This window comes from Carettochelys insculpta, chromosome 14 (genome assembly GCF_033958435.1).
Source record: "Carettochelys insculpta isolate YL-2023 chromosome 14, ASM3395843v1, whole genome shotgun sequence".
Classification (NCBI taxonomy): Eukaryota; Metazoa; Chordata; order Testudines; family Carettochelyidae; genus Carettochelys; species Carettochelys insculpta.
In genome coordinates this window covers 43,074,871-43,098,400 of record NC_134150.1, presented here as the reverse complement: position 1 = coordinate 43,098,400, position 23,530 = coordinate 43,074,871, and the positions used below count along the sequence as shown (strand labels likewise).

At 54.9% G+C, this 23,530-nt stretch overlaps 2 protein-coding genes across 3 annotated transcripts in view; both read right to left on the bottom strand.

Annotated features, from left to right (window-relative positions):
* The window catches only part of TANGO6 (transport and golgi organization 6 homolog), a 76,481-nt gene extending 64,544 nt beyond the window's left edge, over positions 1-11,937 (bottom strand). For both annotated transcript variants that reach the window (XM_075008524.1, XM_075008525.1), the window contains exons 1-5: positions 11,861-11,937; positions 8,283-8,935; positions 5,877-5,993; positions 2,521-2,671; positions 429-565 (exon numbers count right to left, since the gene is read on the bottom strand). In XM_075008524.1, coding sequence (XP_074864625.1) covers positions 429-565; positions 2,521-2,671; positions 5,877-5,993; positions 8,283-8,935; positions 11,861-11,933 — 1,131 coding nt within the window. In that variant the 5' untranslated portion in view covers positions 11,934-11,937. The remainder of the gene's footprint in view (positions 1-428; positions 566-2,520; positions 2,672-5,876; positions 5,994-8,282; positions 8,936-11,860) is intronic.
* Positions 11,938-15,731: 3,794 nt separating this feature from the next.
* LOC142020614 (B-cadherin-like) overlaps positions 15,732-23,530 on the bottom strand; it is a 33,226-nt gene continuing 25,427 nt past the window's right edge. Inside the window, exons 11-16 of the mRNA XM_075008628.1 lie at positions 22,823-22,965; positions 22,142-22,366; positions 20,708-20,932; positions 20,414-20,544; positions 19,623-19,766; positions 15,732-18,340 (exon numbers count right to left, since the gene is read on the bottom strand). Of these exons, the coding sequence (XP_074864729.1) occupies positions 18,128-18,340; positions 19,623-19,766; positions 20,414-20,544; positions 20,708-20,932; positions 22,142-22,366; positions 22,823-22,965 (1,081 nt within the window). The 3' untranslated portion in view covers positions 15,732-18,127. The remainder of the gene's footprint in view (positions 18,341-19,622; positions 19,767-20,413; positions 20,545-20,707; positions 20,933-22,141; positions 22,367-22,822; positions 22,966-23,530) is intronic.

Sequence of the window (23,530 nt, the reverse complement as noted above, 5' to 3'; positions counted from 1 at the left end):
CATGTTGAAGACATCAGGGAAACACAAGGGTCCATGGACAGTGATAAGCAAGGACGACATTTGAGAGGCCACAGCAGAAGAAAGAGAAAAGGAATCTGTATGACTTAGTGGCTAAAACAAATGCCTATCAGCCTAGTTCAGAAAAAGCCTGAACCAGAGGCACAGATTCCCTTTACTTCTCTGTTGGGTTACCCCAGGGTCAGAGCTAAAGCTGTACATAACAGGTGGGAACGAGACATCCTGTGGCACCTTGTAGACTAACAGATTTACTGAAGCATAAGCTTTCATCAGCAAAGACCCCTTTGTCAAATGCATGCTAAAAGGCGGCAAGGCTATTTCATGCTGTGGGATTCTGGGCTAAGCACCCAATCCCCTTCTCATGGGCATCGCAGATGTGTTTTGGTGAGAATGGGGAGCAGAGGGCATACCTGTGGGCACACCCCTCGATAGTAATCCTCCAGGGACAGAGATTGCTGTGGACAGGACGCCAGGATCCTAGCAACCATGTCACACTTTTTCCAGTCTGCAGCTGCTGCTTCAGCACTGCCACCTCCAGCTGCCCCAGCTGAAAACAAAGGAGAGCAGGACACAGACCCCCATAAGCCTTTGGCATTCCAAACCACCATTCAGTTTTCTCTGAAGCCAGACTTTGAAAGGCTAAAAGAAGGATTCTTGTTTCAACAGTCTCCTCAGCCCAGGTGTCCTTCAGGTGGCAGCCCAGTTTCTTGGAGCAAGGGAACAAAGCTTTACAAAAGCCTCAGATGCCAGCCATCAACTCCCACTCGTGAGCATTACAGCCAGGCACTGGAGGCAAGTGGTGATCTCAAGGCCCACTCAGAGAGCCATAGCACAAAACTGCCACCCTGGCTGCGGCTCCGAGAGCACAGGCTATGGAACATGGGTCCCCGAGGCTGGGAAAACAACGAGTCCTGGGGCACCTTACAGACTAACAGATATTTGGAGCACAGGCTTTCATGGGCAAAGACCCGCTTGGTCAGATGCACGAGTGGGGGGGATTCAAGAGGGGGTCTCAGTAAAGGGGAGGGCCAGAGCTGACAAGGTCTATTCAGTCAGGGGGGATGTGGCCCATTATCGGCAGTTAATGTGGAGGTGTGAACACCAAGAGAGGAGAAAGCCGGTCAGTTCAGTCAGGGGGGATGTGGCCCATTGTAAGTTGCTAATGTGGAGATGTGAATATCAAGAGCTCTTCCACATCCCCCCAACTGAACTGACCTCCTTTCTCCTCTCTTGGTGTTCACACCTCCACATTAACTGCCGATAATGGGCCACATCCACCCTGACTGAATAGACCTTGTCAGCTCTGGCCCTCCCCTTTACTGAGACCCCCTCTTTGAACCCCTCTTCTGAACGCCCCCACTCATGCATCTGACAAAGTGGGTCTTTGCCCACGAAAGCTTATGCTCCAAAATATCTGTTAGTCTATAAGGTGCCACAGGACTTCTTGTTTTTGAAGATACAGACTAACTCGGCTGCCTCTCTGATACCAGTCTGGGAAGGGAACATTGCCTTGATCTAACTGGCCAGATGGGGGCAGTGTTAGGCTTTGAGAACCCAGCCCGTAGAGGGTGTGGGATCGATCTCATTTCTCTCCCAGGACATTTATTATTTACCAACAGAGCACTGTTCCTGCAGATCAATGCCCTTCGCAGAAACAGGAGCTAATGAAAAGATGAGTAAAACAGATCTTTAAAGACAAACTCACTCTCCACAAGAGTGAAGAACTGGCATTTCAGATGCGCAGGTATTTTGGGCCCAGGTTTTGTCATTTTAGTTACATTTGCTCAATCACTGTAGAGGTTTCCAGTTACAGAACCCAGAAATGTAACAACACACTCTGACCAATGGTGCCATGACCCTCAGGAGCTCAGTATTCCCCTTTAAAGTCTGGCAGCAAGCGTAGCTCGCATGTCTACCATCTAATGCCGCAGTGTCCAATCCACTCCTTTTGTCACGTGGCAAACGGGGAAGCACGCTGTGGCAAATATGGGTCGGTGGGCTGGTGTGGTCAGCGGTACAGCAACACAGCGCCCCAGGCACCACGCGGCGGTGGCTCCTTGGGCACCGCATGGCTGGTGCAGCAGCGCCTCGGGCACCATGCCAACGGAGCAGCCCAGCTGCAAGCCCCACAGCCCAGAGAGCCGCACAGTGCAGCGCCCAAGGGCCTGTTGCACCACCACCTGGCCCCCAAGCCAGCCAACCTGCGCCCGAGCTCCTGAGCCATTGCCACACTGGCTCTGGGGGCTGGGAGGCTCTGGTGAGTCACTGGGGGTAGGGGGACAGGGCCCCTGACTGGGGGCGGGGCGGGGGGGGCGGAGCCGCATGTGGCTAGAGGGTATCTTCCTTTTGGACACCACCGGTCTAATGAGAGGAACTCTTACGTCAGTGTCACCACAATGCTATTCAGTCTGTGATTTCATGGGGTCTCTGAGCCACTGTGGAAATCTTGATTCATTCATAATCTGTGAAACTGAAACGACACAGTGCGAGTAACATACTTACTCCCTACTCCCTCCATGATGCCCCGAACAACAGCCTGAACCCCGTTAGGCCGCATCAGCCTCTCCGAGAGCAGCTGTCCACACAGACGCCGAAGCCAAGCTGGGGCTTGGGCAAGTGGCTGCTGCACCTCTTGTCTGGGGGACCGCAAAGTCTGCAATGACACGGAGAGCGGGACAGGAAACATATTTGCTTTAGAGAATGCTACCGGTGTACCAGTACTTGCAGATGGGCAAGGCAACATGCTCTGCCTGGAAGGGCCCTGATCTGCATGTGATGGCAGGAACACAACCCAGGGGAATTTTCACTAAATCACTTCACCAACCAATGGCACCAAGATAATTAGGGCTTAATTTGAGGGGCCGAACATCCCAGGAGCCTCTCCTCCATGCAGAGCTTTCTTCTCTAATTACAGTCTCCTGGGGTCATACGTCAGCTTTGACTGTCTCACTGCCACTGACATGCACAGGGGGTTCTCAGGATGGACCAGGTCTCTCTGCATTCAGGAGGAGACAATTCCAACTCCCGTGATGTAATAAAGCACACTGCGGTGAGAAAACAGACAACTAAATCTACCAGCTATGAGGTTACAAAAGGAAACCCAACTTCCATGTGTCTCAGTAGCAGGACAGGTGCTGGTCCAGCACAACGAGCAGAAAGCATGCAGTCTGCATGGACAGAATTTGCTCAGTCACTTGTCGCCCAACAGTGGACAAGGCTGGTGTATGTTTGCTTTACTGACAAAGTACCTCTGGGGCCTCTCACCTTCCTCTTCACAAGGCAGCACTCCCTCCCGTGTTCATTAGCTACAGTTCATAAAATGGATGTTTATGGAGGAGGAAAGATCAAACAAGAATCAACCAGTGCAGATTCCAGGCTACTGGCAACAGCGTTTTCAGAACTGATCGGAAGGGTGCAACTGTTTTATTTAATGAGATCTGACACCCCAACCCTAAAATAGACTGTTCTATCATATTGCTTTACCCTAACACCCCAGAGGGACTGGGACCAGGGCCCATTCTGGACAGCAGCTTTCTTTAATGAGCATCTGTCTCCCCTTTAAGGCTGCAGTGCTAAGTGAAAACCGTTCCAACTCAAAATTAACAACTTCGATTGACACCTGCCAGCTCAAATAGACAGATGAGAACAACAGTACACGGCTGGAGCACAAGAACACAGTGATGGGCGTACAGATACGTAATTAGACAGGCTACTAAAATATTTAAAGGACTCGCTAATAGTCTCCTTGCCAGTAAATCCAGCAGTACAAGCCAAACATTTCAAATCCAACTTAGGGGCACGAGTAGGCAGCGCATTAAGACCAAGGCTCAGATTTCTCTTGTTTCACCAGACGTGGTTCCTTGAATTCCTGACAACAACATTGTTCTCAGTGTGCTGAACTCCCCTGACCCTCCCAATTTATAAGCCTTCAGTGCACCCTGAAACGTGGCCAAGTTTAAATTGCTACCTGGCAGGAAAGACGTGCTGCTAGCCTCCCCATTTAAAGCCTAGCAGCAGGCTCTTCCCAGCGGTCCTAAGCAGACTGAAGTCAGGAACTGTCAGCTTCACAGGACTCTCTCAGATCCCCCATCTCCTTGTGTGTTTTTAAGCACACCCCAGCCACTGCGGATATTTGCTCAAGTGAGCCCCACACAGCCTGACAATAAATCAATGCCTCTCTTGCCAGAGTAACCCAGGGAGGTGACAAGACAAGACCCTTCACCAGAAGACAGTCATGCTGGAAGCTTGACAGAATACAAACTGCTGACTTGGTGCTGTACCCACTTTCACAGAAGACCGCTGGTAAGTACATGCCATCTGTGGAGTTCTAGGGCAAACCACCCCACCCAGAGAGCGAGGCATTGCCAGAAATCTCTATTTACCAATCAGAGAGCACCAAAAGCACACAAGGTGTTTCATAGAACAATTTCTTTCCAAAGAATAAAGCACGGCGCTACAGTCAGTTTGTTAAATTGGTAAGGCTTGTATACTTGCTACAAGTGTGAATGCCTCAAAAATTAGCATACAGCAACTCTCCCTTATTGCACACATCCCAAAGAGGCTTTTTATTATTATATATGCCACACATATTTATGTTTTATGTGACAGGGTCACTGTTACTGTATGAGCCACAATTCTGTTGACTTTTGTGCATTTCTATTCTAATCCATAATGACACTAACATATTTTTGCAATAATCATTATGGTAAGATAGCCAAGTTTCCAGGACAAATAGCAGAGCCAACCCACGTGGAGGAAGTAGTCACAAATATGCATTTAGTACAAATTCAACTGGGTTGTCAGGAAGAAGACAAACCAGACAACGGGCCAGATTCTGTCCTGCATATACAGCTATATATTTGGTGAAGCCACACAGTCAGGATGGATGCAGGACACTACCTTCACTGGGGAAAGAGCAGGTTTGTTTCTAAGGGCAGTCAGGGTGGAAGCAGGACACTACTTTCTCTGAGGAAGGAGCAGGTTTGCTTCTAAGCTTTTCCAGAAAGCAGACTGACTGTTAGTATGCAGCTTGTGTAAAAATAAAACAAAGCCTCCAAATGCAAGTCTCTACTGCACATTCCCTGTCCACGTCTTCATCCCAATGCTCAGATAAGTATCTAGAGTAGGGTCACAACCATTCTGAGGAGTGCTGATCTTTTGACCTCTATGCACAGTCTGACTGTTGGTGATACTTTTTAAAGTCACTAAGGCTACGCCTACACAGCAGCCTAAATGCAAAATAGTCTATGCAATTTGCACTCTGCAGGAGCATAGTTCAAAATAAGCTATTTTGTATTTGGTGCTGTCTAAACAGTGCAAATGTCAAAATAATACACTGTTTCGAAGTATCCGTTACTCCTCCTGCAACAAGGAATATAGGGATGCTAAAACAGTGTGCCTTTTATTTCAAAAACTATTTCGAAAGGATGGGCATGCGTCAAAGACACAGAGTAGCTATTTCAGGATACCTCCAGTATCCCGAAATAGCTCTGCCATGTAGACGTAGCCTAACAGTCCTACTTACAAGAGCGTCATTAAGAAACAAACATGCAGTGCTTTACTGTTTGGGTGGTGGTTGGGAGCATTAGTTGTTCTTTTGTTAATCCGCATGTGGCTTGGCTTAGAGCAAGCTCCTGGCCGCATGGGTGAGGAGGGTAGGGCTGAGCTCCTGCCACACATGTGGATGAAAATCAGTTCGTGTGCCACTCTCGGCACCCCTGCCAGGGGTTGCTGACCCCCGAGCCAGAAGATCACATCTTATTCCAGTTCCTACGCCCTGGAAGGTGCAGGCACTGGAGACAGCCTCCTGAATCAGAAACGCCTTCACCAGCTACAGAACCAGCTGGCAGCCTGGGTACCTGTTTGGATCCACCCTGAAGAACAAGCAGTTCCCAGACTACTAAGGGTTGGTAGACTCGATCCAAGACACTCTGCAAAGCCTCTCTGCAGCAGGTTCGCTCCTCTTCTGTAAGGCCCTGAAAAAGAGCAGGTCCCTGTGCTGGAGCATTAACACACCACAGGCCACGGTAAAGCAACATAAGGTATTTTGCTAGGCTCTGCCTCCCTCTACTGGACCTCTAGTAACTTATAAGACATTAATTGTGAAACAAATAGGTGGGTAGGGAATAGACTGGGGTTCTTAAACTGTGGGTCAGGCCCCCAAAGCAGGTCACAATCCTCTTGCAATGGGATCGCCAAGCCTGCCATAGACTTGCTGGCTCCCACGCCTGAAGCCAAAGTCCAAGTCTTACTGCCCAGGACCAAAGCCTGAGCAGCATGAGTCAGGTCACAAGCCACCTGCCTGGGGTGAAGCACCTGGGCTTTGCCCTCACCCCCAAGAGTGGAGGATCTGAAGTTGGCCTGCCCACCTGGGGATGGAGGGGCTTGGACAGGCTCAGAGTTCCATCACCCCTCCCTGGTAAATTGTTTTGTAAGAAGCGGGAGGCAGTGCAATGAAGTCTGGGAACCCCTAAGCTAGGCCATTCTAATCCTGTTTGCAAAAGAGCACTTTTTTACTTGGGCAAGTCTAAACAAAAACTGTTCCAGAACCACCACACATACAAGCACAGACCCAAAAACCCAGCCTGAGGAAAACCATTGCAGGCAGAAGTCCAGCAGCAGAGTGGGGCCTACCCTGTTTACTGCAGTGAATGCAGCATGTACGATTACTTGCCCCGTGGGCAGGTCATATAGTTGCATACAGTGCAAGTGGCTGGTAGCCCTCAGAGACCAAGTATGAGCATTTGAGACCAGATTGGCTGAGCTGGAGGAGCTAATGAAGAAAGATGAGACCCTCTGGGCCACAGGCCTGGTTTATCTTATAGAGTTAGGGCGACGTAAGACAGCTTCACTTGACCTAAATCTGTAAGTGTCTGCTCTAGAATGGTGATGGTTGATGTGAAAGGCCCCCTCCATCCAATTAACAACTCCACTTCTGCAGGAGGCGTAGGACTCAGGTCGATATAGTTACTGCATTACTTACATTGCCTGGTGGCTATCAAACCTGTGTGGGGCTCAGACCTGGAGCCCTGCTGTCACTTCCTGCTGAGGGATCTGGGGTGATGAAATGAGAACCTGGGCTTGGGCTCTCTTGCTCGCCACACCCCAACCCTTCCTCAGGAGGTAGCCATGGGACTCCAGGCTGTGAGTCCCTGAGAGGAAACATTAGGAAAGGGACAGATACTAAAACAGAAAATATCACAAGGCCCCAATATAAACAGTTGTGGTTGTCCCATCTAAAAAGTTACTTTAGAATAGGAAAAACCACAGGGAAGGGCAACAAAAATTGGAGGTAGGAACAGCTTTCATGTGAGAAGAGATTCAAGAGATTAGGACTGTTCAGCTTAAAAAGAGGGACCGAGGAGGGATCTGAGAGGGGTCTATAAAACCATGAATGGTGAAGAGAAAGTGAATTAAAAATGTCATTTACCACTTCACATAACACCAGAACTAAGGGTCGCCCAACGAAAGTAACAGACAGCAGCTTTAACACAAAGGGAAACGCTTCTTCACACAACTCAGTCACCGTCAGGGGACGTTGTGCAGACCAAACTTGTAACCGGGTTCAGAAAAGAATTAGACAGCCCTCACAGAGGGTAGGTCCAGCAACGGCAACTAGCCAAGATGCAGCCCCATGCTGTAGGTGGTCCAAAGATGCTGCCTGTCGGATGCTGGGAGTGGATGAGAGCAGATGGATCGCTCCATAAACTGCCCTGATTTGTTCGTTCCCTCTGAAGCGCCTGGCACTGTCCCTGTCAGAGACATGGTACCAGGCTGGACGGACCTGTGGCCCACGCCACCAAGCTGGATGGACCTGTGGCCCACGCCAGCATGGCTGTTCTTATGACAGGGATAGATCTGGAGCTTAGCTGGCACAGTAACCTGTCTGGGGCAGCAGCTGGTACAAGCCACTTCAAAGGAAGGTGGCAAGACCCCATACAGAAGGCAGATTTGGGATAATCTGCTCCTCAAGGAAGGTCTCACTCTGATCCCCAATAGCGAGAGACTGGCTGAGGTCCTGGAGCACAGGGTTTTACATTCCTTCCAGACAGTTGCCTTTGCCCAGAAAGAGGGGAGCTACCAGATTAAGCCTATATACAAAATTAAGGCAAGCAGGCCTGGTCTTAGGGTAAGGCAAACATGGTGGCTGCCTCGGGCCCCACACATTCCAATTGATGACAGCATTCATTGTCCAGGCGGCCCTTCTGCCTGCGATCCTACCCACCAGCTGCTCTGAAGACAGGAAATTCTATCTGCACACAAACCTGTAGCTCCACCGGTGGCCTGCCTTGCTCACCCTTTCCTTTGGTTGGGCAAAATCCTAGCTGGCACAGACCTGCTATGAGATCCCCAAGGTGGCGGGTAAGGATGAGGTTGCCCAAAGATGGGTGCTGGGCACTTTGCAGCAATGCAGTACAGCAGGCATAGAGCCTACGCATAGCACTGGGGGCAGCATCCAGAGACACCACATCTTGCACAACAGCACTGAACTCCGTCCTGTGCTTCAGTGGGATTCCGACCCCTGGTAACAGGTATGGACAAAGGCCCAAGGTCACCACAAACTGCAAAGCCGACTGGACTGTCTTCTGCTGGGAGATGCTGAGTGTGTCTGGACTGAGAGCTGGAGCAACTTCAGCACTCCTAGGATTTGGTTTGGCTGGCTGGTAAGCAGCAGCTAGGAGGATCATGCACTTTTTCAAACACAGCAGTAAGAGCAGCACTTGAGACGTAAAACACCAGGTCACATCTGTGGAGCTTTCTATCCACGCAGCCTGCTCTCTGACTTCAGCTCGCAAGCCCTGCAGATCTTTCCACTGGGGATCCTGCCCAAGCTTTTCCTCTAATGCAGCCAAGTTGGAGCCTAAGGTTTTGAGCAGAACTGCACGTTTTGCAGTCTGGAAAGAACCTGAATCTGTTCCTGAAAGGGAAAACAAAAACGTCACACACAGCACAAGGATTGCGAATGCTAAGCAGCTGTCCTGCACTAAGCCACATAAGGTCCCACCATAGCTGCTACTAGCAGCGTTCTGCTGACAGGTACTGGTTACTCCCTGGAAACTTTCATGTCTCTAGCTGGATAAATTAATCACCAGACAGAGGCAGTGAACCAGCCCAAGAGTTCTTGGGCTGAGTGGGTCAGAGGGGTTTTGCTGCTTTGCATTTGTGCAGTGAGGGGGAAGCAGAACACAGAGGAACTCAGAAGAACAAAACTGGGAGCGACAGCGAGCTAGAAGGAGCAGTTGAAAGCAGCATATCTGAGCCTGTAAGAGAGACCCGGCAGAGGTTTCTAGGTCAGGACTGCAGAGAAAAGAATACTCTTTGTGCTGTGACTGAAAGAAGCTGTTTCTGCTATCTGATTGCTTCTCCTTTCAGGGGCACCACATTCAATACATTCTTTATAACCATACAAAGTGCCATCAGAGAAGCACCTAGCTCCAGTTGTACTCCCAACTGGAACATTCCCTGGGCCCCATACTTTAACTAGCTGCTCAGGTTGAAAAGGAGCAAAATGATGACAAGTATTTCTATCGTGGTAGCCAGGATTTGGCTTTGTCCAGAAAAAGAGACAATCACTGTCTCAGGAGGCACAGGGGTTATGGGTGCATCTCACTGTTGCTTATCTGAGCTAGCAAGACCTACCAACATGGAACTCACCAGGTCAGAGCTTGGTACCTGTGCACTGCCTGGGAAGAGTCTGGAAAAAAGGCCTTGGTAGCCCTTCCCTGGCTGGGGAAAACAAACAAGAAGAGACTCTCCTGACCTCTGAGAACTGGGGAGAAGCTCCCCCATCCCACCATCCATTGTGTGAAAATAAATATGGATGTGCTGCCTTTCCCCACTTGGGGTATGTCTGCACATTATTTTGGCGTGAGCTTCCCAACCCAGGTCAAGAGGCTCTGGCTGGCAGAGCTTGGGCAGGTGCTCTGAAAATAGCTGTATATATAGACAGCACTTTAAAGTGCCAGCTCAGGCTGGGCTTTGAAGACCACCCCAACTCCCAGGCTTCAGAACCCGAGATGCCAGTTTCACAGCTCTTCATGCAGCTATTTTTAAAGAATTAGTATAAGCCTCACTAGCCAAAGTCTCTCAGTTCAGGCCAGGAGACTTGTGCCAAAATGCTGCATAGTCATATGCCTGCTGGTCAAAACCACCCATCCTTGCTGAACAAAGAGGCAGCCTTTCAAACTGCACTTTGGGACAGGAGAAAACCTGGAGACTATCAGCTTCAGGGAAGGACTAGAGCTACGTCTACATTACCAGCTAAATCTGACCTTATTAAATTCAGTTTTATAACTCTGGGTTTTATAAATTTGACTTTGAGTATCCTAACTTCCCCACAAAGTCAAGTTAGTGCTGCCACACTGAATGGCGACTATTTCAGCAGTGCATTGTGGGAACCTATCCCACAATTCCCTCAGCCCCACATTCAGTGCCCTCCCCCTAGGCCCTGCTGCACCCCACCCCCCCACCGTCAGCAGCACTCACCCTGCTGCCTGTTTCCCCTTGCAGCTTGGGGAGGGGAGGGGGAGAGAGCAGGCCAGCGCCAGGAAACTGACCAGAGCTGCTGTGCCTGGCTTGCCAGAGCTGGGAGTCCAGCCCAGCCAGTTGCAACAGCGCCAGTCAGTTTCCTGGCTCAGGGCCACTCAGGGGAGCTGGGAAACTGACCAGCACAGCAGCACAAGTGCAAGGAGCTGGGGGCCAGGTGCAGCAACACCAATCAGCCTCTGGAGGCTAATGAATTCGATTCAAAGACATGGCATTTCCACACCAGCCTTCACTCAAACGGTTAAATTCAAACTTGCATGCTATCGATATTAATGCTCCCTAAATTGAGCTAGTGCTATTCACAGTGAAGACAGTCACTTGGTACAATGGAGCTAACTGCCTGAAATTTGGATTTATCTGGCAGGGTGGATGCAGTCCAAGAGGGCTGCATCAAAGAGAAATGTGTAGATTGAAGTAGCAGCAGCAGCTACTAGATGGGCAAAGAAAAAGTCTTGTAATCTCTCACTCAGGTTACTTGTTGGGCAAAATGCTGATCTGGGAGAGCAGAGCCCTGTTAGCCCAGGGAATTCAGAGACAGAGCAGTGCCCTGGAAGGCTGCTCTCACCCATCATTCCCCAGCACCACTCTGAGAAAACCGCTCCAGCAGCTGCTACTTTTTAAACAAACACGAACAGCACTATGGACAGCAGAGAGATCCTGCCTAAGGGTGCCAGAAGCACCTTTATGAGAACGGGGTGCAGGGAAAGGGGGAGGCGTCTTCCCTCATGGTGGAAAACCATGACAAGGCCAGGGGCTCCCACGGTGATTGAGGGACAGAGGAGGGGGTCCCAGCACAATGGGGATGGGCCAGAGAGTGCTGAAGGCAGTGGGGGCATGGGAAGGGGCCTGCTGAGGACAGCAGGGGATAAGATGGAGGTGAGCTGCTGAGGGCAGTGTGGAAGGATGGGCCAGGGGGACCCACCCAGGCATGGGGAATGGGCCAGAGCGGCTGCTGAGGGGACCCCACACAGCTACAGGATGGGATGGGGTGAGTGGCTTACAGCTGTGGGGCAGGGGAGGGGACTCCCAGGCATGAGGGGGGAGGATGGGGGTGAGTGGCTGAGGGCAACGGGAGGGGGTGGAGACCCCCACGTTTGGGGGGCAGGACGGGGGTGAGTGGCTGAGGGCAGCGGGGGAGGGGTGGGGACCCCAGGTACGGGGGGCAGGACGGGGTGAGCAGCTGAGGGGGAGGGGTGGGGACCCCCAGGCGCGGGGGGCGCAGGACGGGAGGGGTGGGGACCCCGGGTACGGGGGAGGACTGGGGCAGGGGGCCCCTGCGAGGAGTGGCCCCTCTCACCGGCACCTCCGGGCTTCCCCAGCAGCAGCTCCAGCGCCTCCACCGCCCGCTCTAGCTTCAAACCGCCGGCCATGGCCTTCCGCGCCCACTGCGCCTGCGCACAATAGCGCAGAGCGTCACCATCTTGAGAGGGTCTGCGGGTGGCGCGGGACTGGCCCGCCGCCATCTTGGTAGGGTCGCGTGCCACTCCCGGGCGGCAGCTGGGCCTTGCCGCCATCTTGGTAGAGTCGCGTGCCACCCCCCGTGAGCGGCAGCGGGGCCTTGCCGCCATCTTGGTAGAGTCGCGTGCCACCTCCGAGACCGGCAGCTGGGCCTTGCCGCCATCTTGGGAGGGTCGCCCCAACACCTCCCGTAGGGCGGTTCTGCCGCCATGTTGGGGGAGTCACAACGTTCTGGGCCTCGGCCCGCTGCAGCTCGCCCTGGGGCACTGGGGGACCCTGCGGCGCCGCCTCCCAGCCCCTGGCGCCCCCGAGGCTGAGCCGAGCCAGGCCCGGCCCCGAAGCGAGGGCAGGGCGCAGGCGCGGCTCTGGCTCTGCCCAGGGCGGGGATGGGGGAGGTGACAGGTGCGCCTGGGCCGGGCGGCAGGGGGCGCTGCGAGCCGGCAGCCGCCTCGGGCCCCAGGGACCGCGCAGCTCCCTGCGGCGCTGCGCTCACCCGTGCAGTGCCCGGGCCCGCTGGCGCTTTTCCGGTGCGGGCGGGGCCCTGCCGCGGGGCGAGCTCACACCCGGGCTGTGCAACCAGCCCCGCGCAGGCGCCTCTGCAGCCGGAGCTAGAGGCTGGCTGGCTCCCGGGCTGCAGGAGTGGCTGTTACGGGGGCAGACCAAAGGTCCCTCCCGTGCTGCATCGCGTTGGCTGACAATGGCCAGTGCCGGGTGCCCGGGGGGGGCTGAGGACAATGGTGGTGTTGTTCAATAGGAGATGTGCATCTGCTAGAACTGGAAGGGACCTCAGGAGCTCATCTAGTCCAGGCCCCCCTTGGCAGGACCGAGCACCATCCCTGGCAGCTGTTTGCCCCAGTCCCTGAATGGCCTCAACAACTGCGCTCACAGCCCTGGGTTGAGCAGGCCAATGCTCAAACCGCGGAGCTGTCCCTGCCTCCCTCCATCCCTCCCTCTGGCCTCCCTCCCTGCCCAAGATCAAGGGACTTGTTGTGATGGAGTGGGGGGTACCTGTGTGTGTGAGGGGCTCACAGAGGGTGGGGGGCTCCTGCTGAGGGTAACCTTGACAACCAGGTGACACCTTTGTACTGCAGACAAAGGGGGAGGTGGAGCCTGAGGGGTTTGAATTGGAACTGGGAGTTGGGAGCAGTGAATCTGGGCTGGGGGAGAGAGAGACAAAGGAGGGGGCCAGGCGCCGGCTCTGGGGGCCCCTCGGGGCCTCCTCTCCCCAGCATGGGTTGGACTGGCTGTCTCTGCCGGCTGCACTGACTCCTCTGTACGATGCTGTGTCCTGTCGGCTAATAAACCCGCTGTTCTCCTGCTGAGTGAGAGTCACTCCTGCCTGCGGATGTGGTGCAGAGCTTGGGAACCCCTGAACCCCATCACGCATGTCCCCTGCCATCCATCTCCAGCCTCTGACAAACAGCGGCCAGGGCCACCATTCCTACCTCCTGGCTAATCACCTTTTATGGCCCTACCCTCCATGAGTTTATCTAGCTCTTCTTTCAACTCTCTTCCAGTCTGGCAAGAAATTCCACAGGTTGACTGGGCACTGTGAAAAAACTTTTATCAGTTTTAAACGGGCTACCCATTAGCTGTAGAGGACACATTGTTTCTCTGCAAAGTGGTCTAGGTACCACTACATGGGACAGTTAACCACACCTAGGGGTGTGGGTTACATCTGCACCAGGAAAAGCCCTCCTGCGGGTGCAGCTATATCAGCATAATTTATTTCACTTGGACTGGTCTGAGCAACAAGAATGATGAAGGGTCTAGAGAACATGAGCTATGAGGGAAGACTGAAATAACTGGGCTTGTTTACTTCAGAAAAGAGAAGACTGACAGGGGACCTGATAGTGGTTGCAAGTACCTTAAAGAGGGTCACAAGGAGGAGGGAGAAAAATTGTTCTCCTTGGCCTCTGAGGATAGGACAAGCAGCCATGGGTTTAAACTGCAGCAAGGGAGGTTTAGGCTGGACATTAGGAAAAGCTTCCTGTCAGGGTGATTAAACACTGGAATAAATTGCTGAGGGAGGTTGTGGAATCTCCATCACTAGAGATACTTAAGAGCAGGTTAGACAGACACCTATCAGGGATGGTCTAGAAGGTGCTTGGTCCTGCCAAGAGGACAGGGAACTGGACTGAATGACCTCCTCAAGGTCCCTTCCAGTCCTAGTGTTCTACAATTCTGTGAGGTATATCAGCAAAAGAATTGTTATGGTGGAGGCCATGCATACACCTGGAAGAAGTGGGAGTGGCAGTGTTTGCCAGTGTCTCTCTCCAGCTGGAACAGCAAAACTTTTCAGTGTGTAAGTCCTGTAGTACTCCCAGCAGAAGTTAGCCCCCAAACTCCATTAATATAGGTCTGAGCTTTATTATTTTTGTTTGTATAAAATGGATCCCAGCCTAACTCCATCATTAGCATTTCAAGCAACAGTGTGTGCTGGATAAATTCTTTTCCAGTCCTTTGAATGAGAATTGCCAACTAGTTCCTGCTCTACTGGCTGCACTCCAGGCCTGTCCCACTGCACGGGGCTGTTCTGAAAGCCATGTTCATATGAAAGAGCTGGAGGCTGCAGAAAGCATTTGGCTTTGGGCTTTTTTCCAAAGGAGCCAGCGGGGGTTAAGTGAAGACCCCACAACAGTGCTCCTTGAGGGGCAGGCAAAGGTGTCGGCTTGGGCCAGTTGTAGAGAATGTGTACAAAGCAGAAAAAAACAGGCCTTAAATTTAGCCTTAAATAAAACTATTTAAAAACAGATTTATTAAAAAGTTATAAAATGTAGACTCAAAATAACATGAAGCTATTGCTGTTCTCTGCGCTTGCTTTGTGTCCACCATTTCCCATCACAGAAAAGTACCAAGTACAAATACATAAATTAGAAAACAGATAAAGCCATTTCCTTTTTAAAGCTCCATTAATGAAATCCACAATTATTACCCTGCAAACCTTGTAGATTAAAACACACTGAAGGAAGTAGTCATAATCTGAGATTATGGAAGAATATAGATCGGCGGTGGCTATTAAACAAGACATCCTGCTAAATACAATATGAAAATAAAATGGCATGTTATTGGCTGGTAATTTATCAATCACCTCCCCCCTATTCAAGCACATGAAGGAACAACTTTATACAAACATATAGCGTCAAGTGGAGCTGACAGGTTTAGACATTGCATGTCTTTATGGAGACCCCAAGTGTTCCAGAACACTCCCTCAGCACACTGCCCCACCCGTTGGCAGAGGATGGGGGGCAGCCCTCTGCAGCACCGGGGAGAGGAGGGTCTCCGCAGCGCTCTACCTGAGTGGGTTTCTAACCCAGCTGCTGTGGAGGAGGTAAGAGGTGCATGGCAAGGTGGGGAAGAACACTGCCCTCTCGTTAGACAAATGGAAAGTCACCACTGCAGCACACAGGCACAAATTAGCATCGAGTCCCGAGCACTCGAATGCACGGAAAAGGACAGGTAGATTCACTGAAACCAGCACACTAAGAAAACAAACAAGCCATCCAGTAGCACTTTAAAGGCTAGCAAAATTATTTATTAGGTGATGAGCTTTGGTGGGACAGACCCACTTCTTCAGAGCACAGCCAGGCCAGAACAGACTCAATATTTAAGGCACAGAGAACCAAAAACAGTAATCAGTAATAGTAAATAGTAATTTTTGGTTCTCTGTGCCTTAAATATTGAGTCTGTTCTGGCCTGGCTGTGCTCTGAAGAAGTGGGTCTGTCCCACCAAAGCTCATCACCTAATAAATTATTTTGCTAGCCTTTAAAGTGCTACTGGATGGCTTGCTTGTTTTGATAGTGTATAGACTAGCACGGCTCCCTCTCGGTTACTAATCAGCACACTAGGGTGTTTGTGCAACCCTGCAGTTCTCCAGGAAGGGTGTGCATCTACTGTCAATCCCTGAGGATTTCCTGGGTCCCAAATGTCCCCCTTCCCAACATGTCCCATGGCTACAATTGCTAAGCAGGAGGCTACAGTCATCTTTGCTCATTGTGGGCTGGGCACAATGATAAGTTCAGCTCCTGGTTCAGGGCTCCGGTTACATTAAATGCAAGTGGCACCGAAAATTCCGTACAAATCTCTCTGGCAGAGCCCCTGCAATTTGGCCGTGCTCTGGACTGAACCAGCGGTAGCTGAGCCCACAGTTACTGAGGGAAAGGCTATTTCATGCCTGCTCTTCAGAGGCACCTTTGCGGAACACACGCCCTCTGTGGGCATGTGCAGCACCAAACCACACACTGGGCTGCATTAAATGGTGAACAGATGCCCTACGCTGGTGGAGGGGATTTACCACGGGACTGAGGTATTGCGAGAAATGGATCGTGCTGCTGGAGGTGGAGTCCCCAGAAGTCAGCAGGCCCAGCTCCTGGGAAGTCTGCAGCAAGAGACGCCCAGCAGATGACAACGGGTGCGAGTGCTTTCCCCATGCCCAGCGGGCTGCAAAGGAGCAAGACTAGGCTGCTTAGCGGGTGCGTGCCAGTGCACAGCCATGTGGGCACAGAAAGTAGATGTGGCTGGCTGGCTGGGGAAGTAGCAGCAGCCAGGAGATCCCCAGCTGCACAAGGGGAGACAGTCCTGGGTAATGGAAGGGTGGGGATGCGTTCTGCTAGGAACTGCCCAATCCCAGCAGGCGTTGCTCTGCCTTGAGCCAAGATGGGACCTGTGTAAGGGCCGGACAGCAGCAGCAGAAAGCCCCATGCTCACACCCCTCTGACTGAGGGCACAGCCATGGCACCAGACAAGCAAGGACTCTCTGACGGCAGTCTGTCTGGCAAGGAGCTGGTTCACATGCCTGGGGAGGAAATCTCGGCTTCTTGATTGTTCTGCTTTTATGGTTCCCGCTTCTCTGTCATTTATCTGTATGGCTTTGATCTCGTTCTTTTCCTCTGGGTTGCATAATTCATTTTATAAGCACTCAAGGCGGTGGGGGAATGAAGCCGTTCACAGTGTTAGGGTCACTCAAAGAAGGGTGTGGTAATACTTTAATGACGTGATCGGCTAAGGCAGCGGTACCCAAAGTCGGGGGCAGGCCTCCTGGGGAGGGTGAGACTTCACCAAGGGGCGTAGAACTACTGGCTGCTGGGTCTCAGGCTCATCCAGCTCATTACCAATGCTGGAATCTGTGTTCGCATTTCGTTTTTACCTTCTACAGACTTTTCTGACCCGGGCCTAAAGGGGCTTTTTCACAAGAACCGAACCAAAATGTCCGTCGGTTTCGATGACATTAGGCAGGTGGTGGCCCCTGCTCATTGCAGGGACAAAAAGTGGGGCCCAGTGTAAGAGCTGCCTACCCCTGGGCTAAGGGATAGTGAAGCAGGACTCAAGTTTCACTGTACAAATGAGGGTCCTAGGAATTTCTTTGGCGCCCCCGGATCTGAGCTCTTGGACCTCAACGTCTGGCCAGTTCCCCTGTGCAGAAGCTGAGTTCCCCAGGTCCTGACTGGCCATCAGGGAAAGGTCATCTGCCTGACCAGGCGTGGTGAGCACTAAGGGCCTAGTGTGTGCAGTCTGTTTTGGTAACTGTTAATAAATAGAGGGTAAAGATATTGCTGTGTAAGGCTCTTTCACTAGTAAGACGACCCTGCAGACTGGCAAAAGGGTAGGTGCTAAGCCCTAGGGCCTGGGTAAGGTGAGGAGCCTTTCCTCTGGAGCCCTAGGGAGTCAGTATGGGTGGGATTGTCTAACTCAACCCCGTTTTGCCTTGACCCTGAGGACCTGGGTAAAGGGGGGTCCCCTAGAGCATGTGGCTAATGCCTGGGGCCCCGACAGCAAACGCAGGGAAGGGCAGCATGTTCGGGAGGGAACATTCATTCCTGACAGGCTGCCGCCAAGGCCCTTGGATGACTGAAACCTGGCTGCTCCTGGAGCAGAACCCTCTGCCCACATTAAGCTGGAAAGCATCTGCTTTCCGTGGCGGCTGAGGAAACCGCGCCAGGCCTGGCAGGAGGATGGATTCATGCAGTGCTGTTGTCTGCCAAGGGAGGGGAGTTCCAGCCATCCAGCCCACTCGAGCAGAGCAGCAATGGCTGGGATGCACTGAAAGGACCACAGCAATGTGCCTCACAGGCGCCGCCGGCTGCAGCCTGATCATGCTCACAGCAGCTACTCTTCGTCCTCACCCCCGCCGTACATGTCGGCCAGCTTCCTGAACCGGCCGCCCCAGTCCTGCAGGTAGTCGTAGTCCTGGTCCTGGTCGGAGGCGGAGGAGTTGAGGGAGCTGAGCGAGGCCGCCTCGGAGCCGCTGCCCTCGTAGTCAAAGACCAGCAGGGAGTCGTAGGGCGGTGCCGTGGGGTCCGTGTCAGCCGCCTTCAGGTTCTGGGGGGAGAGAAGCATTAAATCGGGAGTGAGAGCACGAGCTTCGCCCTGCGCAGAGGTGCCTCTTGGGGACGCCCTCAGGAGACCCGCAGGTGCACTGGAAATGGAAGGTCAGGACAGCAGAGCTGTCCCAGAATCAGCCCTTCCTGCACACCGCAGTGCCTGCCTCGCAGTCAGCCGCCGGGGCACCTGCCGACAGGCGGCTTCTCTTGGGAGGAACCAGCCTCTCGCTCTCCTGGCCCCAGGGGAGCCCCCAGCACAAGCTGCGAGGAGGTGCGGGGGGCATAGCCATGCAGGCCCCAGGGTAGGGGCGCTGCCGCTGGGTGCCTTCCCACGCAGGGGCAGGCCACACACACAGCTGTCTTTGGACGCCCTCTTTGGCTTTTTGCCCATCAGGTGCAACGGCATCAATCTCTCCCTTGTCATCAATGAACGGGTTCTGCTGGTTCTCCCTCGAGCTCGCAGGTTTGCTGGGGCTGGCCTAGGCCCTCTCCCCGTGGAGGAAGTGCTGAACCAATCCGTAAGCTTGCAGTGCTCAGGGAGGGATCTGGAGCGGTACCAGACGGTACGGTGCGGGCGCCCATGGCGGAGGGCTTTGCTGATGCCTTTCTGCGTGTGATTCAGGAGCATTTGGGAGCTCTAGCTGGGCAGGGGCTCTGTGTGGTAGTGCTGAGGGGCGTGCAGCTTGCTGCCAGCCAGGCATTGTGAGACAGCCCAGGAGAGAGAGAAAAGGGGGCAGAGCAGTCCCACAGGTCCAGGCTACATCCCAGGAATCCCACCACAGAACCTGGCCCCAATGGAGGGGGTGGGAGACGATCCGAGGCAGCCAAGCTCCCCAAGGGCGTCCAGCAGGGTTGCCCCCTTCCCTCCCTCTGTCCCTGGGGGCTCGTCTCTCCAGGCACCCCGGTTCCCAACCAGGTGTTTGGTGTCTCGTGTGCCTGGTTCTGAGCACAGCAGCGAGGGGATCCCTGCGCTTTCCCCGGGGGATGCAGACGCTGCGTTCCAGGCACCTGTACCAATGGCTGGGGGGAGGGTGGCGGGGGCACCGGGCTGCGCATCATGCTCCGAAGGTGGCTAGTCCTGAGCTGTGGGAACGAGCTCCCCGGGCAGGGCCTGCCTGGCATGGAGCAGGCTCTAGCCCCTGCAGGTTCCACCTGGCGAGAGGCACCGCACCACCCAGGGGCGCTGGGTGGAAGTCACAGCTTGGGGTTACGAACCGGCCCCTCCGCCCAGGGGACTGACGAGCCAAGCCGGGCCGGGCCAGGCCGTCCGCCCTGCTCACCTCATCGATGAAGTTGCCAATCTCGTCGGGGTTGGCGGGGCGAGGCCGGTACTGCGGGGCCGGCATGAGCGTCGGGACCACGTCGCTGCGGGTGACTTCAGGACGAGCATCCAGGCCGCGGTGCAGCTGGCTGAGGTCATAGTCCTGCGGAGGAGGATGTGGGAAGAGGGGACGTCAGGCGGTGCCGCAAGTCGCAGCCAAAGCAGGGTGGGACAGAGAGGGTGGGGCTCACCCAGAGGTAGGAATTTCCCTCACTGCTGCTCAGCCTCCCTAGGGCCTGTGCGTCACTCAGCCCCATGGAGCGCTGCAGAGCGCTGCTTGGACAGAGGGCTACAGGGAAGCAGCCAGCTGGGGAAGGTTACCGGCCACAGGAAGCTGAGAGCAGCCTTGTAGGGCCACCCTGGGGAACCGAGCCCTGACAGGCAGTGCACCTCCGCAGGCCCTGGCCTCTGTGCCTCGGCCGCCACACTCTGAGCCCATGGCCTGGCCCAGGGCCTGCAGCAGGGAGGTCAGAGGGACGAGGGGCGGCTGGCAATCAAGAGCAGCCTAAGCAGGGCCTGAGCACTGGCACTGGCCGGGGGGAGGTGGGATGCCAGCAGAGCTCTGGTGCAGAGCTTGGCAGGGCCACGGTCCCCCGGTGACACCCCAGCCAGGCCCACGTTCCATGCGTCTGGCACAAAAAATAACCCACCCAGCCAGTGGGGTCTAGAGCCGGCCCCTGAGTGCCCGAGCCCCAGCGCTGCCCCCGGGAGCAGGGCCCTCGCGAAGCCCAGCCTCGGAGCTCCACTCACCTGGTCTTCCTCCCCACCACCCTCCTCGTCATAGTAATAGACGTTGTCTCGCGTGTCGTCCTCGGGGGGCAGCAAGAGCTCCTTCACCCCCCTCTTCTTCCGCGCGAAGAGCAGCAGCACCAGCAGCAGGACTGGGCAGAGGGAGCAGAAGTGTCACCTTGAGCAGGGGCCACCATTCCCTCTGCTGAGCCGCCGCAGCCCCCGGGAGTTCTCAGCCGCCCCGAGGCCAGGCCAGGCCATCTACGGCAGGCGCATGCGGCTCTTTGCTCCTCCCCAGGGTGCTGCGGTACTCACTGAGCAAGGCCAGGATTCCGCCGAGAATCCCCAGGATGACGGGGATCCCCATGCCGCCCGCGATGGCTGCTTTCCGCTCGCAGTTCCTGGCTTCCCCCTCACAGTCGCACACGCGGGCTTTGACAGTCGTCACCTGGGATTTACCCTGGTTGTCCACCAGCTTCAGGAAGATGCTGTAATCTCCTGGCTCCAGTTGTCTGGTAAGCTTTATGTCCAGGCTGTCTCCTGCAGCAGGGAGCAGACTTGGGAGTCAGAACCCCACTGCAGGTGGGCTCAGATAAATGTACCCTCCATGCCTGGTTTCTCTCCCTTCCCTCTGCTGCACTGTGCCAGGGGAGCCTGCAGGACATGATGGGGGAACCCAAGGCCCCCTGGGAGTTGTAGTTCCTTGGCCACCTCCCTTCCTAGAGAGCTGGCCCTGGACCAGGGAAAGGACTACATTTCCCAGCAGGCCCTGGGATGCTAGCAACAGGAAAGGCAGGGGGAGGAGGGAATATTGTTTTTCCCTTGGGATATTACAGTAAGATTTCTGCAAAACCCTAATTACTGTAGACGTGGTTAGTACAGCAAAACCATTTCCCAGTCACCGTTTCCACTCTAGCTTTTCACTAGCCTCTCTCCAGCACACTAGCTGCGCGACAAGTCTGAGCTCCTTGCAGTTAACACACTTGCAGGTCACACGCCCGCACCCACACAGATTCCTGCGTACGGGCCTGCCAGGGATCCTGGAGCCCTGGCCATGCCACAGCAGTACTGCTGCACGGCCCCAGCACCTCCAGCTCTATGGCCAGATGCTCTGTGGAGCAGCTGCCCAGCGCCAGGGCCTGGCCGTCTGCCAAGCCCAGCTCTGGCCAGAAGGTTTACACAGGGTGTGGCGGGGAGGCTAGCAAACCTTACGGCTGGCAGCCTGATGGCACTGGGGGGCATTAGAGGGCTTGAGCTGCCACTGGCTACATCCAGCAGGCACCTGGGAACCTGAGGCCACTTCACATGGTCTGCTGGGTCATTCCTAGCAGGCTTCTCCCCTCAGGTCCCCCTGCCATAGCTACAGGGCCCTGGGAGGCTGGCTGGCACCGGACGAGTAGCCCAGCAGATGCCTGCCCGCCCCAGACCTCTCACATGGGCAGCGGTGGCTGGGCAGCTCAGTGAAAAAGCATCCACCCCACACCCCAGGGAACTGCGGTGCCTGCATCTCGCTTTGCTGGGAGCGGGGAGCACAATCAGCAAATGGAAGAGCCTGAGGCGCTGCTGGCCATTCCACAAGGCAAATGAACCATGAAAGCCCAGTGGATGGGCCCAGTCCTACCCTGGGCCGCCAGCCCTGGCGAGAACACCAGCCCGGGGGCAGGACTCCTCTGGATGGCTGGGCAGGGGCCTGGCCCCGCTTTGCAGCAGGACAAGCCCAGGAGGGCGCACAGCAGCCCAGCCCCTTACCCTGCGCGTTCACAGCTGCTGTCCAGTTGGAGCCAGAGCCATGCATCAGCTCTGCCCTGAAGGGATAGGTGTTTGGGGGCAGGTCTAGGTCCACAATACGGAGCCGCTGCTCCACAGGGTTCTGATTGCAGATGTCAAACTCCCGGGGCTCTGGCACCGGCCCGTTGTCATTCACGTCCTCCAGGGTCAGCAGCAAGGTCCCCGTGCCCGTGGCCATGGGCTGCCCTGAGAGAGACAGCGGCCACGGCTCAGAGCAGAGGACACCACGTGGCCCTGTGCTGCCCCCCAGCACTGTATAGGCACCTGGGGGCTAGTTCTGCTGGAGAATCCTTGCCACCAGGTGGGCTGGGACTGGGGGAGCTGGGCTCAGACAGCTTTAAGTGGTGCCTTGCTCTAGTGAACATTTCCACGGCTCTCCTGGTGCCCCACTATCCCGGCCACGTCCCAGCCAGGGCAAGGGCACTGTTCTTCCTTTGCCAGAGTGTTACACGGCACAGCCTGGGGGTCTCCTGGACGCCCTTCCCCGCCAGCAGGGCAGCACGCCGGGCTCAGGAGAGGAGAGCAGCTACGTGAGCACCAGGCAAAGGCTGGGCCCCGGGAGAGGCAGTGCCGCAGCTGGGGGGCGGGCGTGTCCTCGCCTGGCGAGGGACGCAGAACAAGGGCTCAGCTGCGGGCCCTTACCGGAATCCACGGCCAGGACGATGGCCTTGTAGGTGCTGTTGACGACATAGCTCGACTCCCTGTCCAGAGGGAGTCTGGAGGTGATGATGCCATTTTCAGGGTCAATAGCCAGCCAGCCGGCAGGGTCGTTCCCCATGCTGTACCTGGTGGGGGGGGCAAGCAGGCATGAGCGTGGAGTGCAGGGACTGAGCAGATGGGCCCTGCTCTGTGCAAGCCGACCCTGCCCAGGACAGCTGCAGGCAGAAGTCCAGCGAGCTGCCTGTCTCCTGCTCACAGCCCCTGCAGGAGGGGAGAGCTCAGCCCCTGCCATGGGCTCCTGGTCCTTGCCAGGTTTCTCTGGCAGAAAGCAGCTCGCCGGCGGGCAAGGCAGAAGGGCACCCCGAGCTCGCAGCGTGGGGACCGCAGGGAAGCAGCTCAGGAGACAGGGCCGGGTGAGGATGGTTGGACTTGTCCAGGCTGCGACATTAGCTCAAGGTACAGCCTGTGCAGTAATCAAAGTGCCATCTCACTCCCACACTGGCTCCCGTCAGCGGCTGAGCACTGCACCTGCCAGCCCTGCTGCCCGGCAAAGGCAGACCAGCTCGCAGCCAGCGAACACTGCCTCACCCTAAGCACATCAGCTGAAGCGCTGGCGGGAGCTGCGTGTTGGCGCGGCCGCTATTTGGAAAGAGCTCTGTGAGCGTCCAGCCGCCCAAACCACTAGTCCCA